This window comes from Mustela putorius, unplaced genomic scaffold, assembly GCF_011764305.1.
Source record: "Mustela putorius furo isolate JIRA1106 unplaced genomic scaffold, ASM1176430v1.1 tig00000224_pilon_pilon_pilon, whole genome shotgun sequence".
In the NCBI taxonomy this organism is placed as follows: domain Eukaryota; kingdom Metazoa; phylum Chordata; class Mammalia; order Carnivora; family Mustelidae; genus Mustela; species Mustela putorius.
In genome coordinates this window covers 20,004,926-20,022,873 of record NW_025421321.1, presented here as the reverse complement: position 1 = coordinate 20,022,873, position 17,948 = coordinate 20,004,926, and the positions used below count along the sequence as shown (strand labels likewise).

At 36.6% G+C, this 17,948-nt stretch overlaps 1 protein-coding gene across 28 annotated transcripts in view; it reads left to right on the top strand.

Moving 5' to 3' along the window:
- Positions 1-17,948, top strand: part of NRXN1 (neurexin 1) — a 1,166,360-nt gene that overhangs the window by 1,023,717 nt on the left and 124,695 nt on the right. For 17 of the 28 annotated variants that reach the window (XM_004752835.2, XM_004752837.2, XM_004752839.2 and 14 more), the window contains 2 exons: positions 1,454-1,543; positions 2,928-3,247. In XM_004752835.2, the coding sequence (XP_004752892.1) occupies positions 1,454-1,543; positions 2,928-3,247 (410 nt within the window). The remainder of the gene's footprint in view (positions 1-1,453; positions 1,544-2,927; positions 3,248-17,948) is intronic. The other 11 variants (XM_045077824.1, XM_045077822.1, XM_004752843.2 and 8 more) reach the window with 1 other exon arrangement.

Genomic DNA, 17,948 nt, shown 5'->3' with positions numbered 1-17,948 from the left:
TATCCTTGGGGGTTTTATTCAGATTATCAGTATATTAAAATGACCCCTAGTTTCACACAACGATATGTTAGTTTCAAGAATACAACATATTTACATTTTAAATTAAGGACTAATGCATGAAACATTATTAGTCAAATACACATTCAAAGAACAAATTGTTAAGGCCTAAGTGACAGTTCTTTTCTATTTCTCTAGAAGTATGTGACTAATATAATCGTGGGTTTATTGTGGTAAATACAGTGTACAGTACAAACAGTATAAGAAAGTATTTATAAATTATTCTGAGAAAAATTTATATCTATTACGTTTCTGAGCAAAATGCTCCAGTCTTTTATCAGCAGTAGTAACTTCCAGTATTTCTTTCTCCTCTGAGTTCTCTGAGCTTTTGCCAAAATGTCTTAGCTCAAATTCCTTGTTAGTTAATTTTCACAGACGAGAAAAGCTTCTTGTCCTATATGCAGCTGAGCACTGAGATGGCAGCCGGGATCTTCCTAAGTGCTTTATAGATCAGGTGTACATTCATCTATTCTCAAGGTCAGTTTAAACTGTGTTTCTATCAGATAATGTTTTGTTCAAAGAAGCGAGGCTCCCATTTAGTTTCAATGTGTGAGGAGGAAGCACCGTTGTGGCTCGTGTTTGTTCCTTACACTGTCACATATTATTTAGAATGGTTTAATAAAAGCAGATATTTGAGAGTAAAAGAACATACATAAAATTTTTTCCCAAGTGTTATACATTTCAACATGTAAGCTTTAAGTGAAACTGAAGGACAATAAAATAAAGTCACTTTTGTCAAAGCCTTTTCCTGTAATAACATATTTGGATGATGCAAGATATATTCCCTTGTGATGTCCAAGTAATTGATAAACCGATTTGTGTGGAATATACAAGAACTATTCAGACATTGTGATAAATGTATTAAATGAAATGAATAAGAATTTCTATTTTCTGAATAGGACATAAAGTATTCTAGGCCGATTTTAGATGCTTCAGTGTGCCAAAGATGGTATGAAGTTTGGTGTTCATAAATTACTAATCTGGAATAAGAGGTTGAATGTATTTTGAAAACTTAAACCTGTTTCACCTGAACATGTTTAACTAGTTAATAAGAAACATCAAAAAGACAAAACCCTGAGATCAACGGTCATTTTTTGGTAAAGCTATTATATGCTGTTTAAATTGGTTGTTCGGGTCTGTCTATAACATAAGTTTAATAACCTAGCTCAAATGCAGATTTCTAATTTTCAATTAACATAGGAATAATTTTGTTTGCTAAAATAAAATAAATGAATGAATGACAAGTCTGAAACATGAAATGTTCTAGGTAGAACTTTTTAAAATTCCAAATTTCAAAAAATCATGTGGCAACTGTATAGCTCAAGCTTTAAGTATTAACTTTTAACCTTTGACCTTACAGATTTTAACCAATGAAATGTCTCTTTAAACTTTAAAGGAAACAATGATAACGAGCGCCTGGCGATTGCTAGACAGCGAATTCCATATCGACTTGGTCGAGTAGTTGATGAATGGCTACTCGACAAAGGTAAAAAACATTGATTAAAACTTCAAATAAAAAAATAATTTGAACATAACCAAGTAGTACTTCATTGTAACACTAATAAACATAAAAAATAAATTTTCCGTAAAACTAAATTAAAAACAAATTTAAAACAGTAAAATGTAGATAGTAATATTTGCATACCTTGTATAATAATTTCTATACATTTTTAGACGTACCAGCTGTTTAATAATCTTACCCTGTTAACTTAAGGTTAAAGGGACTGTTAAATATAATCCACTAACTCAATCTATGAAGGTACTCACAGCAAGCATTAACCCAAAATGATAAATCATTCATAGATTATATTACATGTTCCAGCCTCTAAATTATTAACTAAAATATATGTAGTTCTGATATCTTTATTATGGTCCTGAAAAACAAAACAAAACAAAACAAAACAAAACTCTTGGTTTAAACTCTAGGCATCTTAAATAGTGGGCAATATGGATTGCCAGTCAAAATGAAGTCCCTTTAACGTTTGCAACCTTCTAAGAGCATTTGAGAACAAGCCCTAATTAAAACTGAACTTAAAGTTGTGTGCATGCTTTTTATGAGCAGAGAGCAATCTGCTAAAACTGGATACTCAATTTGATGATATTGGTACTGTTGCTGAGGATTGCTGTTAGATGGAAATGTGCCATAATTTCTCCATCGGTTTGTGTATCATTCCTGAAGCCGCTTTTTACATCTGAAGCTATTTTTTTTTTCATTTTGTTTTGTTTTAATAGACTTGCTGAAAGCCAATCAGAAAATATTTTTGGATTTTTTTTGTCTCTGACATGCTCAGTGTAAACCATGCATTTCTTTTCAGTGTGATTGCCGGAAAAATAGAATAATTCAAATAGCAATGGACTATGCCTTCAAAAAAATAAACATTCTTAAAGAATAGCATATAGATACATGTGGCCATTACATGAACTATGAAATTTTTATCATAAATTTACAATTAGATTTAGCTGCTCTAGATTAGTTTCTGTCAATGGTAATTTTAGAATGACAAATACTTGAAATGTTAGATATCTCACATTTTTTTAATTTAACAATTTAGATTTAAGAGACCAACAGTGTAAGATCTTGAGGTAAAAGAGAGAAGGGATCCACTAAAAATTGATTTATAATACGTATCTTTGATTGGTCTTTTAGCAAAAGCACTACATTTACAATAAGTTGAGAATTTACAAGTATTTGCCAATGATTATGCATTTCATGGACACCTCATTTATAAGCAATGAATTATGAGTCAAATGCCTCTCTTATAGTTTATTGCTATCATTATCCACCCCATGAAAGATCTGTTTTATCATCCTTTGTAGAATGTAGAGTTCACAATCAACATTTTTGCATGTATGTAATATTATTTTTACAGGGCGTCAGCTCACAATCTTCAATAGCCAAGCAACTATAATAATTGGCGGGAAAGAGCAGGGCCAGCCCTTCCAGGGCCAGCTCTCTGGGCTTTACTACAATGGCTTGAAAGTTCTGAATATGGCAGCCGAAAATGATGCCAACATCGCCATAGTGGGAAATGTGAGACTTGTTGGTGAAGTGCCTTCCTCAATGACAACTGAGTCGACAGCCACTGCCATGCAGTCAGAGATGTCCACATCAATTATGGAGACCACCACAACCCTAGCTACTAGCACAGCCAGAAGAGGAAAGCCTCCTACGAAAGAACCCATTAGCCAGGTGAGTATGTGGATTTCATTCCTTTGTTTTGGAACTGTGGTTATGAAAGTGGGCTTTTCTACATATGTGTCTTTTCTAAAATGGGATTGTTTCTAAAATGGGATTGTTTCTGATCTCCGGTGCTCTGGTTTTCTTTGAGTCTTGCTTAGTATAATGTGCTCAGTTTGAATGTGAAATGTTTATATACTGTTGATTTGAGATTTGCTGCTTTATATCAGTTTGTTAGCTGCTAGCTTGATTAATAACCTTGGTCTAGCCCAAGCTGAGGGGACTGCCTACTAATTACACAGTGTTTTCACTTTTTAAGTTAAGTAAACAAGTAAATTAGTGAAGTATTTGAAAGGCCTTATTTGTTCAGTCTCAGCACATTATCAGCATAAAATAAAACAAATTTGAAGAGAAATTGCTTACAAATTTCTGTTGTATTTTGAAGTGTTCAGAATTTTGAGTTGATAAGCGTGTGGTTCCCATAGTGAATGATAGGTCTACTCTTTTACTATTGTTGAGGGGGAAATTTTTATTCTACCCTTCAGGTTTCTTCTGGCTGATATAAGAAAAAAATTTTGATTACATGTACACAGTCTCAATAATAAAATTGAGACCCATAGAAATGACCAAGGTAGTCAACTTTTATACTTTTTTATGCAAAGACAAATATATCTGTAAGAAATTTACATGGCAAAGAAATCTTAAGTTTGGAAGCTTCTATTAGTAAGGAGTTCTAAATAGGGTTTGAGCTGGGATAATAAATTAGTAAATTTATTTTACTAGTAATAAATTATTACTAGTAGGTAGGTTTATTTATAGAGCCTTCTTGGCTTTGTATTTCCAGGGTCTGGTTATATGGCTGTCTCTTTACCTCCTGCTACAGGAGGACACCATTAATCTGGAAGATTTATTTTCTGCTTTCTGAAGGCAAAGGGGCATCATGGTGTTCTTGTACTAGCTGTTCCTTGGTAACTTTAATTGAAACTAATCACTATACCTAGGCCCCCACACTGTCTATGAGAGAAATGTGCTATTAGTATATCAGAAGACTTTTTGTATTGTATTTGATTAACTGACCTCACCTTGAATTCACGTCAATGAGCTTATGTCTTACATCTAAAATTTTGAAAAACAGAATTTTTAAATACCAAACTTTTACAAGATTGAAGTGTAATAATTCAGTCAAGGTATAATTAGTGATTTCCTACTATCTATCAAGCACTGGTATTGCATCAGTGAAGAATAAGAAAAAAACAAAACAAAACAAAAAAAACTACCTGCCCCAGAGAACACTGTTAGAATGCTATAGGCTTACTATTAAATGCTATTAGATCCCTAATGACATTTATAGCCTTTGTATATATTCTGTTGTGATGTCTTTCAGAATTATGTGTTCTCCTAGGTCTAAATTGATTGTTTTGTTTTTAATAGTGAATGAGTATATCTAGTAGTTGCCATATAAAGCCTTTCCAAATACATGATCCTAACTTCTAGGAAACGGCACTCTAAAGAAGCAAGAATGTCAACAATTATTTTTACATTTATTTTATTTCAAGTGTTTAAGATAGACCTAAGTGTCAAATTTAGAAAGAGAGTAGAAGGTAAATTCTGTTCATATCAGCACCCTATCTACTGACGTATGTTTACCAGAGAAAGAAAAAAAAAAAAGATTCTGATTTTTACTTTCAATAGGAAGGAGTGGGAAGAACAAAATAGGAGAAAATATCTTAGGAGAAGAGAGATATTAAAAACAATTAAAGAGATAGTCTGTAAATTCATAAGTGTAGTACTGCATTTTACGTGCCTGCCTTCCTTCCTTCCTTTCCTCCCTCTCCTTACTTCCTTCTTTCTTTCCTTCTCCCTTTCCTTCCTCTCTTTTTCAATCTCTCTCCCCCACCATCCCTCCTTTATTTTTGATTTGCCTTTGGCCACAAAGTAAAATGAGCTGTCTCACTGGTTGTTCATTAATATATATTTATTGATCATTCTACATGTGCCATACATTGTCTGAGGTGGTGGGATTCTTTAGCAACAATGAACAAAAACCCTTGTCCTTATGGAATATACATTGTAGTGGGAATGTGTGTTCATATAGTATAATCATTCTGTTCATTTTCTCTATCTTGTTTCATTAATCAGATTGTTAATAGTAAAATTCAGTCCTTTGGATGAAAACTTGTGACTTTAGAATTTTAGACAGTTTTACGCATCTCCATCAGCTCCGTTTGATAATTGTTACTGATATTTCACTAATGATTTATTATTATGGCCTTTGGTTTATAGTTTATTTAATAATAAACAAGTTATTAAGATGGGTTTGATATAGGAAAATGAAACACAAAGGACTTTATAGATTATTTCTTTTACATATAATAATTCATAAGAGGACATTGTGGGACAATCAGAGTTGGAAATGTTCCTAGGAATAAAATTTGAAATAATCAGATATTTTTCTTAGTAGTCTTATTTCATCACTAATGGGATTACAGCTGCCTAAGTTCCTAGGGAGACCAGATGTACCCCAAAATAAGGAAAGACTTATCAACCTTTCCTAGAATGTATTTTACCAATTAGTAACTGGTATATATTAAGAAGTTCTGTTTTTTGAGAAAACGTGCAAGATTGCTATTGCATTTGCAAGCTCAATACCTAGAAGAGAAAAAATAAAGTTATGCATTTTATAGTATTAATATAAAAGGAAAATAGTTAACTACCCATTAATTTCCAATGAAAAGAATCCCTTTTGTTATAAGCTATTACATCTTTAAAGAGAGCAGTGGTTTATGGAAGTAAATGAGCTAATCAATTAGTGATTATTTGGTTCATTTGAGGAGGTATTGACTTAAATAAAAGATTACTAGGTTCATTAAAAAATAGATATTTTAAATCTTGAGATTTTTAACAGACCAATAATGGCAATTAAATAATTTGGATTAATATGTCACAAACAGTCAATTGTGACAACAGTGTTCTCAGGTTGGACCAGTAAGTTTTAAAATGATCTTTGATAATGAAATGTATGTGATTTCAGGAAATAAGTTGTACATAAATGGAAAAACACTACTAAAGAAGAAAGCAAATTATTTATTTTTGAGTAACAGAGTAATTTATTGCAAATTCTCTTTACCTTACAATTGATTTTATTTTATTTTTTCAGTGTTCCAAAATTCATTGTTTATGCACCACACCCCAGTGCTCCATGCAATACGTTCCCTCCTTAATCCCCACCACGAGGCTCACCCAGCTCCCACTGCCCTCCCCTCCAAAACCCTCAGTTTGTCTCAGTGTTCATAGTCTCTCATGGTTTGTCTCCCCCTCCGATTTCCCCCAACTCACTTCTCCTCTCCATCTCCCAACATCCTCCATGTTATTCCTTATGCTCCTCAAGTAAGTGAAACCATATGATAATTGACTCTCTGCTTGACTTTTAAACTGTCCTTCAACTGTGAAGAGATCATGGATATACGTAGAATTTGAATTCTTTGTTCAAATTGTCAAACTCTTGGAAGGTTAAAATTATAAGAGAGTGATTTGTAACGCTAATTCCAGGAAGGTAACCTTTGACCCATTTTTGCAGATTGGATGAAGCATCTTCTTTAAACCCTCTCTGTAATGGCCGTATCTGCCTGCTTTTATCAACTGCCTTACTAAATTGTGTACCAAGAAGGGTCATTTCATTTTTCAAAAGCCACGCTGGACTGTTTTCTCAATCAAAGTATATTTTCCTCAGTGATAACACTGAGCGACTTAAGCTACAATGGCAATGTACCTTGAGGTGGTTGCATGTTTTAGAACTATGGAAACAAATTTTTGGCCAAGCAAAATTAAATTGAATTCATTTCAAATAGATGAGATGAGGTTTGTTCAGCCATCCTACATACACGGTAAATAGCAGGGGAGAAATGCATTTTCATTTTTTACAGAGTCAGAGAATTTTTATGAAAGAGTATTTATCAAAGTGTTATCCCATAGGATCTTGTTTACTTTCCTACTTAAATATGCTTTAAAAAATGTTTTTCTGCTGAATGATGATCAAATTTCAGACTGATTTTTACTTTAGAAAGACACAGTTTATATCATGAAATAATGAGGACATTTACCAACTTTTCTGAGTACATGGCTCTTAAAAATGTGAGTACAGGGTACCAGGGTGGCTCAGTTGGTAAAGCGGCTATCTTCAGCTCAGGTCATGATCCCAGGGTCTTGGGATCAAGCCCCACATCAGGCTCCCTGCTCAGTGGGGAGCCTGCTTCTCCCCTTCCCTCTGCCCACCGCTCTGCCTACTTGTGCTCTCTCTGTCTATCTCTCTGTCAAATAAATAAATAAAATCTTTTTTAAAAATGTGAGTACAACAATATTGATGGTACTTTTTAAAATTGTAGTTTTTAATGTGCCTTATATAAGGTTTATAAAATTTGTTTTACTTAGAATATTTAATACCTAAATGTTTCCATAAAACCTGCTCATCTTAAAAAAGAGAAGCTTTTAAAATGAGGAAAAATTAATATGCACACTAGTGTTTAAGATCTTAGAGAGAAAGAAAGAGAGAGAGAGAAAGCTTTCTCTAGGGCAACTCTCAGAAGGAAAATTGCAAATAATTGCTGGTCAAATTTCTCGGAATGCTGAGAGAAATTTGGGATGAGGGGCAGGAGGGTCACGCAAGATTTTTGGCTTCTAAATGTTCCCTCTTCTGAATAATCTGGCAATGTCTTATAATATATATAGCTTTACATAAATGAGTAAAAGTAAGCCAGCCTTGCAAAGGGCAACATTCACTCCCTTTGGCTGCAGTCTGTAAAGAAAGGAAATTAAAGCTGTGCTATTCCTTTTACGATCAAAATTATAATTATTTATTCTGTTCTAATCTTTTGGCTCTTTTTTTCGGGACTGTTTTACAAGCTATATACACACTATAGAGCACCATAGTGATCCATAGAAATGCCTTTTACTTAGAAGAAATATAGGAGAATGCAAGGAACACAGTAGATCATGAGACATATTTCCACTTTGAACACAACCACTTACCTTGTTGTGTAACTTAGATAGGTTGATTCCCATGGCTAAACTTTGGCTTTACTACCACTCTAAGTGGGTTAACTAGGAGTCTCTTGAATTGCATTCAGCTCTGAAATTTCAATGATACTAATGATGATGCTCTTAACTATGTCTTCTGGTGATTATTTTAAAGCTTCGATTTCACCCTTGACTTTTACACAGGACAGATACGCATCTCGGTTGGCTTGATAGTTCGGCACCCCTGGTGGACCAATGTGATTATTAATACTGTCCCTATTTTGATCTATCTATTGCACTTTTTTCTTACAGCATACATAAAATCCATCTTCGTGGGAAAAAAAAAAACTCATACTTCATAAGAGTAATAAATAGTGAAGCCTTGTTCTTTGCATTCAGAGCAGTAACTGCCTTTGGTATCCTTACCTGCTTTTAAGAATCCATAGCCCTGGGGCGCCTGGGTGGCTCAGTGGGTTAAGCCACTGCCTTTCAGCTCAGGTCATGATCCCAGGGTCCTGGGATCGAGTTCCGCATCAGGCTCTCTGCTCGGCAGGGAGCCTGCTTCCTCCTCTCTCTCTCTCTGCCTGCCTCTCTGCCTACTTGTGATCTCTCTCTGTCAAATGAATAAATAAAATCTTTAAAAAAAAAAAATCCATAGCCCTTTTGACCTTCTTTTTCTCTTCTTTCAAAAATCTTGAGAAAAGAGAGAGAGTAAGGCTATGAGAGATTCTGTTTTTTGACCGGAGGGACTATGGTTTGCAACTCCTAGGAAGAAATCACAGAGTAGGACAGGATCAGTTAATGTGAGTGAAACATATGGGAGGAATTCTGGGGTTCTAGTTGGGCTTTTCTCAGAGTGGACATGGCAGACCCACTCACGAAGAGGAACTGCTGAACATTTAAAAGCATCGATAGGTTGTCAGAGACATGCAAATTTCTCATATGAAGTGTCCTCTGAATAGCATCAATTCCTATGGAATGTTCTGTAAAGAAACCCAATTAGCGTTCAAGCAATAAAAGAGTATTTGAATATATTGGACACTGCTGTTGTTTCCTGGCAGCACTAGAGATGCTCCTGAAAAATTAATGCTATTTGTTTGAAAAATGTAAGCAGAATGCATACATATTTCCATGAAAAATGTTTAAAACTAACAAAATACATTTTGTAACTTCAAAAACAAAATTTTATTTTTTATTAAAAATATTAATTAACCTCAGCTGTGGCTTCATTATAAAAAAAATAATAGCATTACTTATAATTATGTGTGTTCCTGAGAACCACTCTGCATTTTAAACATACTGGTGACATGAATAATTAATTTTATTTTTGCTAGTCCAGTCATTCTGCTGAATTCATGTACGTGAATGTATATTTTTTACAGCACATTTTAGTGCATATTGAAAATAAAAACACTTGGATGTAGATTTAAAAATATATACAAAGGCGTAGTTTCCTGAAACTGATGGTGCCGGGTAAGAAAAGTATAATTCATTGTAATTTTAAATGTAGGTAAGCAACTGCTGCCTAGGGGTTTTTCCCCCTCATTGCTGGTTTGCAAAAGTGCCAGGATATATACATTTTAAGGAATTTATGTTAAGAAAGTTGTTCTACTTGGGGCATTTTCTTTAGGCTCTGGAACTTTTACCAGATTAAAAAAGTGTCCTATTGGTGGGTGTAACCTTGGTTTTGAGATGTCTTCAGACATAGGTAGTTCTAAACAAATATATCTGTCTATCCATCTACCATTCATCCATCCATTCACTTAACACATGTTTGCTGAGCACTTGCTGTATACCAGCCAGTGTTCTTCAGACCTGGAAATAGAGCACTGAACAAAATTAGGCTTTTCTGCACAAAGCTTATACTTTAGTTAAAGATGAACAAAAACATTAAAACAAATATACACAGGATGATAGCACTTTCAGGAAAAAGGGAGAAGAGAGGGGATGCTTGTACTGGGAGTAGGTGGGCATTAAAGGGCCATCCTTTGGGAATAGACATGCGTAGATTATTAGTGGTAGAGGCATCAATCAGAAGAGTAGCATATTAAATTTCAAACTTAGATCCAGCAGGATCATACCCTGTATGGATTATGCTAGTGGCAACCAGGTGCTGTTGTAGGAAACTAGAACGAAAGTGACACCAAGATTTATCTTCTCTCTCTCTCTCTTTTCTTTTCTTTTCTTCTTTTTGTTTGTTTGTTTAAACGAGGGCTGCCCAGAGGCTGGGGCCAAGGCCTAGAGTGGGTGCAGTGTGGGGCTCCCAGGAAGACACAAAAAGTGCAGTTGGAGCACCCAGAGAATGCAGTGTAGCTTCAGGTATGGGGAGGCAGTACGTGCAGGCCCTCACGGAGGAGCAGGGACAGGATAAGCTGGCTGGGCTGAGCCTTGGGGCAGCTCAGATGATGATCGAACCACGCCACAGGCACCGCTGCCAAGAGCAGTCTTTCCAGAGGGAGCTGTCTCTTGGGATCTTGGGAGTTCTATAGGCTGGCAGAGGAGTTCTGGGGTGAGAAACACTTTGGTGCACTGGACCCCAGACTCAGGAGGAGGTCTGTCTCAAGCCACCTATGAAGCAAACTTCAATCCTTTCTAATGCCACCCCCCACTTCACTCAAAGTCACAACGAGGTGATACCCCCCACCTAGGGGCCTGGCCAGGTCTAAAGGAAGAAGCTCTGGCCCAAAGGTTCTGTGGGTGGGACCATTTAAGGTCAGAATCAGGAGAATTATATATACTTGCCTTGTGTGGTCCTATGAACATGAGACTAATAAGCATCTTGTTAATCAGATCAGAAGTATAATCAGGGATGCCTGGGTTGGGCACCCCACTCTTGGTTTCAGCTCTTGTGTGATCTCAGGGTGGTGGGATCAGCATCCGTTGGGGTCTCCACACTTGGCTCAGAATCTGCTTGAGATTCTTTCCCTGCCTTCTACCTCCTCCCCTGCTCCTCCCCCTGCTTGAACTCTTGTGCTCTCTCTCTAATAATAAATAAAAAAATCTTTAAAAAAAGAAGTATAATCAAATTCTAGGGTATATAAGTGTGTTAAGAAGGCACCTAGGTGGCTCACTGAGTTAAAGTCTCTGCCTTTGGCTCAGGTCATGATCCCAGGATCCTGGGATTGAGTCCTGCATCAGGCTCTCTGCTCCGTGGGGAGCCTGCTTGCTCCTCTCTCTCTCTGCCTGCCTCTCTGCCTACTTTTGATCTCTGTCTGTCAAATAAATGAATAAAATCTTTAAAAAAAAAAAAAAGAAGAAGAAGAGGAAGAAATGAAAACTCAGAAAGTATGGCTTGGTATTATTATTATTATTCTACATGTGAGAAAATTGAGAAACTCCATAACTTATCCAAGGCTATGCAGCTCGCTTCTGTTCAGAGTATTTTGAGGTGGTCTGGTCCCCTGCTCTTAAATATGGGCAGAGTCTTATTACTTCTTGTCCTTTCATGTCCTTACCTTGTTCATATGATCTCCACACAAGGGACACTTTGCTCTTTCAAAAACTGAAATACAGTCACGATACTACTTTCTTTAATATGTTTAGGTATTTAGGATAAAGGGCAGCTTCCTGGGGATGTTCACTAGAATCCATCCTTCACAACCATCCTCCTGGCTGTCTTCCTGGAAGGCTTATCGCCACTCTTCCTCCCCACCCTTCCCTCACCTCGCCTTCTGATTACCCATTCACAGTGACCTCTGGAGGTCATTCATTTCACACCTCTATGTCCTTATTTTGGAAGGTGGGGGAGAGACAGTCAAGTACCTGCCAAAGTGAGTAGGCTCTTTGAGACCAAAAAACAAAGCAGGCCACTCCATACAGTTTCCATGAGTTGTATTCAGGATAACTTACTAACAGAGGGATCCGTTGGAGGATGAACCTGTTACACAATCATTCTCCACTACTCTGGACTTTAGCCTACCAACTGAATAGGGTGAGGACATGCAAAAGGGCCTTGTAGTGAGATCACAGGGTTTGCCTATACCTCAAAGGACTTGTGTTCATCTAATTGAGACCTAACATTTAATTAGATCTTCCAGTACCACCTGTGTGTCAGGAAGGGGAGAGGTCATATTATCTTTAACAAATTTACAGAGGGTCAAGGCAAGACTTCCTCCCTTCTGGCCCTGGTGGGGACCATTTGTAAGGTATGCAAATCAATTTCCAAGGGGTCCTGGAATATGTGGCCCCAGGGAACTGAGTGAGCAGGGGTGAACAAGATAGAGTGCTAAAGATGGAGTCATAATTGTGAGCGCCTGGCAACTCAGCATGGAAAGCCCTTTCCTTTCTTCACCTTCCTATTTCTTCCTTCATACTCTGCAGGTTCTCTTGGTCTGATTCTGCGTAGTGGGAAGAGTCTGAAGAGGTAACACCAGTGTTGGCTGTTAGGGGGCAGTGTCACATAGTGGTCAAGGGCATCAACTCTGGAAGCCAGAATGGCTACCTAAATCACAGCCTTACTTTCCCCATATGCTAGTTGTGTGACCCTGGGCAAGTTATTTAGCCTCTGAATACCTGTTTCCCATCTATAAAATGGAGAATATGGCTTTACAAACTTATACTGAGGATTAAATGAGTCAGTGCACTATGTGCACCATATAGAATTACTGCAATTGGCAATTTTTTATTACCAAAAAAATGGAAGTTTCATATGGTTCATCCTAGAATGTAAAGAAGTAAAAAAAGTGTCTAACACATGTAACCATTACACACATGGTACTTTTGTGTAGAAAGCATTCCATAGGTGCAACGTATAAATTAAAGCTGCAAAGCTGTTTTCTTACTTGAAAAGCTATTTTCCCTGCCCTTGAAGAAATAGCTCCTGCCAAAAAAAAAAAAAAAATTGTTCTTAGTTGTTGTTTCTGAATGAAACCATCTATTGTGGGGCCTGTACAGAGCAGAATTCTCTCTTGAGTGAGGTGTTCTCCACAGGGAGGCAGCAACATTCCCTTAGAAAGTCTGTGGGGGATGGGGAAGGGCAGGATTTCATTCATGGGGAGAGTTGTCATTGGCAGTTAATGAGAGAGGGCCATTAAAGCTGGACACTCTACTGTGAAAAACTATCCACTAATCTTGATACCCTGTACTATTTTACTCAACATCCCACCACCACCCGCAAAAACGCGACTTCAAATTATTGTTGACTGAACAGCCGAGAAATTCCCCTGTACCTGTTTCCCAGCTATTCTCAGACAGGAGCTAATTCAGAGTATGGTACCATATTGCAAATATGATTTCTGTAGCTGTCCTTGATAACACGTTTTGATTAAGAAGCTTAAAAATTCATGATATACTCCTTTTTCAACTTGGATATGAAAAACATCAAGCACTTCCAGCTGTGAGTTACACTAAACTAAGTTTGGGATTCTTGATATAATCTCTTTTGATATAATCTTTATTAGCATTGGAGAAATAGGATGATGAGACTTTGTATCTAAAACTTCAGATGTGGCAGTAATTTCAATATTTTCTCAGGAAGCTCTGGTGAGGTTGGCACCTTATCTAATACTTCTGGTCTCAATTGTAGGGCAAAGGAAAATATATTTATGAAACAGTTAATGTCAAAGTTGCAAGATGATAGCCTTATTTTCTTGTTTTAGTTTTGATCAGTATTGTAAATAATTTGGGCCATAATAGTAAGTGAACTTCTCGTTTTCAAATACACAAGTATTTGTATTATACCTGTCAATTTATTCCTCTTTTATTTGTAGTAATAATTTTCACTGAGGGGAAGGAGAAAGCAAATCATGTAAGCATTAAAAAAAAAAAAAAAAAACCAGGTCAATTGTGTGTGTGAGCAACTGTATGTATGTTTATGTGTGTTAATGGTGATTGTTTTTTTCCTTCATGATAAATATAAAACAGTAAGCTTTGTTCAATAAAGTAATGCCAAGATTAAATTTAAAACTCTACAATAATTTCTAGAACCAGTATTAGGTTTTCTTATCTTCTGGCATCACTGAAAATTTACTCAACAGTAAAAGATATATTAACAGCATTAGGCTGGACCCTCAAGAGAATATTTAGCTAATTCATCTGCTTTGATACAACACTTCTAAACAGATTTCACTGTGTTGTCATCATCATCATTCTCTTCACAGAAGAGATATACAGAAGATAATACCAATATTAACCAATGGTTTCTCCACTAAGCATTCTAAATGGTAATTAAACAAAATAAAACAGCAGCATATGCTTATGTGTGTGTGTGTGTGTTTTGACCATGGTATATGTTCCCTATAAATCCACAAGTCTTTTACTTAAGATTACAAGTTAGCAAATATCTTTTGTATGTCTAACATATAAAATGCACTTATCAAGGTATTATATTCTTAAGGATGAGGGTGACGTACATAGTGATTTAGGGTTTTATAACCAGAACCATTTCTCAGACATTTAGATTATTAGTGAATCCATACTTAAAATACAAAGTGCCCTAACTCCACAATGGCAAAGCTTTTGTACATAACAGATGCATAAACTATTATTAGCACCATCACCAACATAATTGAAACTCAGAAGCAAATTTAAAGGAGGGAAGATATTTTCATCCCTTTTTAATAACGAGCATATTGTAGCGACACGCTTATATTACTTCACATGTCCTAAGTGTTGGCAGTGTGCTAGACACTCTCCTGGCTCTGGAATGTCTCACAATCTCTGGAAACCTTTTTCCAAAATAGATGCTGTCATCCATAGATTGTGGCTTGGCCCTTTTTGTCCTGTTTCAGGATTTTTCCAGTCACGTGGGATCTAGAGACTCCCCCTAAGAGGCATAGGGAAGCTAAATCCTCTTCATCTTAATATGGAATAAATATTGGATTGAGGAAGCCCTAGTACTGTCTATTACAATGTTGGAATAAAATATGAGCCAATAGTAATAGAAACTTTAAAATCATGTTTATCTTGATGACCGATTTTTTGGGAATATCAACTACACTTGTGTAAGCCAGGTTTTGGTGTAGCATCTGGCTTAGTGTCCTTGTCCCCAGTGTGCCACCACTCCTCTTCCTTCTTTGTTCCCTCCTCTTTCTTGCCCCCCTCCCCCCCCCCGCCCCTGCCTTTTTTCCTTCCATGTGCTAGTCCCTCTTTTAGACACTACATATTCACACATGAGGACCCAAATTTCAAAGAAGAAAAATGGGCCTGAACTTGGCTAAGGCTATCTAGGTGACAAATACATTCTACTATCAAGTCTGTAAGCCTGGTGGGCTAACCACATGAGGAGTCTCTATCTGCTCTACCACATTATACTGGCTCTTCTGAGGTCTCCACTAAATATAGGCCGGCTTTTAAAATTCAGCAGTAAGTGGAACACTTGAGGGAAATTTATTTTCATATTTTCTACACTTCTAAGTTTATTTCTACAGCAGCTGTACCTGAATACATATCAAAAGCTTGTGTGCATAGCTACAGAACACTGTAGGTACTTGTACTGATAGATCCAAAATAAGTATCAATTTCTCTTAGAAGAAAATAGAAAATATCTATATTCCATTAAAGGGGAGTTTTCTGGTTCTGGCCTATATTTCAGAAATGAAAAGGGCTCATCAAGATTCTTTCAAAATTTGTGGTGACATTCCTAAACCCAACTTTTCCAAGCATAGCAGTAATGGCCATTAGTAATAATTCTAGACAAAGTCAGCATAAAAACCCATCATAACATAATGGAAAAATAAGCCATCACAGAGTAGCCAAATGACCCACTTGTTCTGTTATGAACTGATGGCTTTCTATTGTCCAAAGTAAGAATTTTTCTTGTGGTTTCAGTACAGGTTTAATTACATTCGTGACTAAAGTTGTCCCTGTTTTATTCAATTGCCTTTTTGTCTTATACAATCTTTTCAGTGTGGCCTTCCATTTCATATTGTTTGGGAACTTTATTCAGAGAAGGAAAGAAAAAAAAAACACCTAGAAAGCACTTAGAAAGCACCTAAAACTTGTCATTGCTATGTTAATAGTTAACCACAAAATTCAACTTCTCTAAACACAAAACCCAAGTTCCTACCTTTTTAGTCTTTTGTATGTGTTTCCCCCTCTAAAAGCAATATTCCTGTTTCCTCCTTTTTTCCTTACTATGACTATACCTGTGACCTTATTAAAATTGACTCTACATTTGTAAAGTTCTAGGGCTTTGCTCATCTGGATGGTACATGATTTTCGACCTTGCATTTCATTTGAAGCTTTTCCAAACAACCCTGAGCAGAATGCATTTCCTGTTTTCCTAGCACTTGGAGAGATTATTAGACATTCAAATAAATAGATAGATAAGTAATCTATCTATCAGAGCCTACAATCTTTAGTTATCTTTTGGACAAGTATCTTCACCTCAGGATCTGTGTTTTATTAATCTGTGCAAACTTAGCACCTCACTAGGTGCCTGGTGCCAAGTGGATACTTAGTAAACACGTTTTGAGTGAAGAAATTAATGATCACACAGAGTGCTGCTCCAGCCATGAGACAAATACTGTGTTGCCTAGTCTCAAGTTTCCCTGGATTCATCAGTATTTGTAGAGAAGAAAGATGGTACACATAGGAAGGGAATAATTGAAATAGTTTCCTTCATATGCAGAGTAAAGAAATGGTATTAACATGCTGGTTGTAAGGTTTCTGAACATTTTATATGTATTTACTTAAGAGAAAGACATGGATGTGATTGACGGTGGCACAATTCTCATTTCAGTTTGTACTACTGACATTCACATTAGTCCAGAAAGGAAGCTCCAGTAGTTGTTCCTCAGGTGGAAAGGAGAAGGGTACAAAACAGTACAATTGTGTCTTTCAGGTCACAGAGTATCAGGTGTAAAACCATCTTCCAAATATTAGTGGGGTATCTTGTTTAGAGTATTCTGTTTTACATAGGTGGGAGCAGTGCTGATGATCCCTCTTTGGGGGGTATAGTTGTTACTCACATAATTTAGAATTGCTGACACATCATGATGACAAAGGGCAGGCTGACTTTTGATCAGATTTATTACTGTTTTTAATTTCTCCACAGCAAATCACCCTCCTTTTTTTTTTTTTTAAGCTTTTAAAATTTCATTTAATTTTAGGAAAGGGAGTAACAAACAGAAAAAGCTAGATGAAGTGGCCACAAAGTATTTTCCTCCCCAAAAAACATTTCTGGTCAGAGATGGTTCTGAATCCCTGCTCTTTAATTATAATGAATAATTATTTAATTACGGAGAACATCTGAGAAGGGAGAAAAGCATGTATATAATTCCATGGGGAGCGGTGCAGAAAGCAGGGGCTGCTGATCAATTCATTCACTGCATCAAGTCTTGCAGGCCAACAGCTGCTGGCTTTCCAGGCATCACAGTTGACAAAGAAAGCTGCAGCTTTTTCCACATCTGGGTCAATATCCTGCTTCTTCAGAAAGAACCTGACCGTTCTCACTGTTGCCCATGGTGAGCCAGTCATATTGCTCACATCTCAGGATTGTGCAAATAGTTGGACCCTCTTCAGGAGCCAGGAATTCACATTTCCAAGTAGTTTGTCTGACTTTTGATATTTCTAGCCAATTTTGATGAGGAATAAACAGGTGAAACTATTTGGAGAACAATAAGGAAGTCTGATAAGATGAGACCCATTACAGGTCCAGTTTGCACCAGAGACCCTTGACAATACTTCAAGGAAAGCTTGTCACAGGCTTGATACTTAGATGTTAACTATTGCTGGAAAACAGATGGAGCTGGGGAAATTG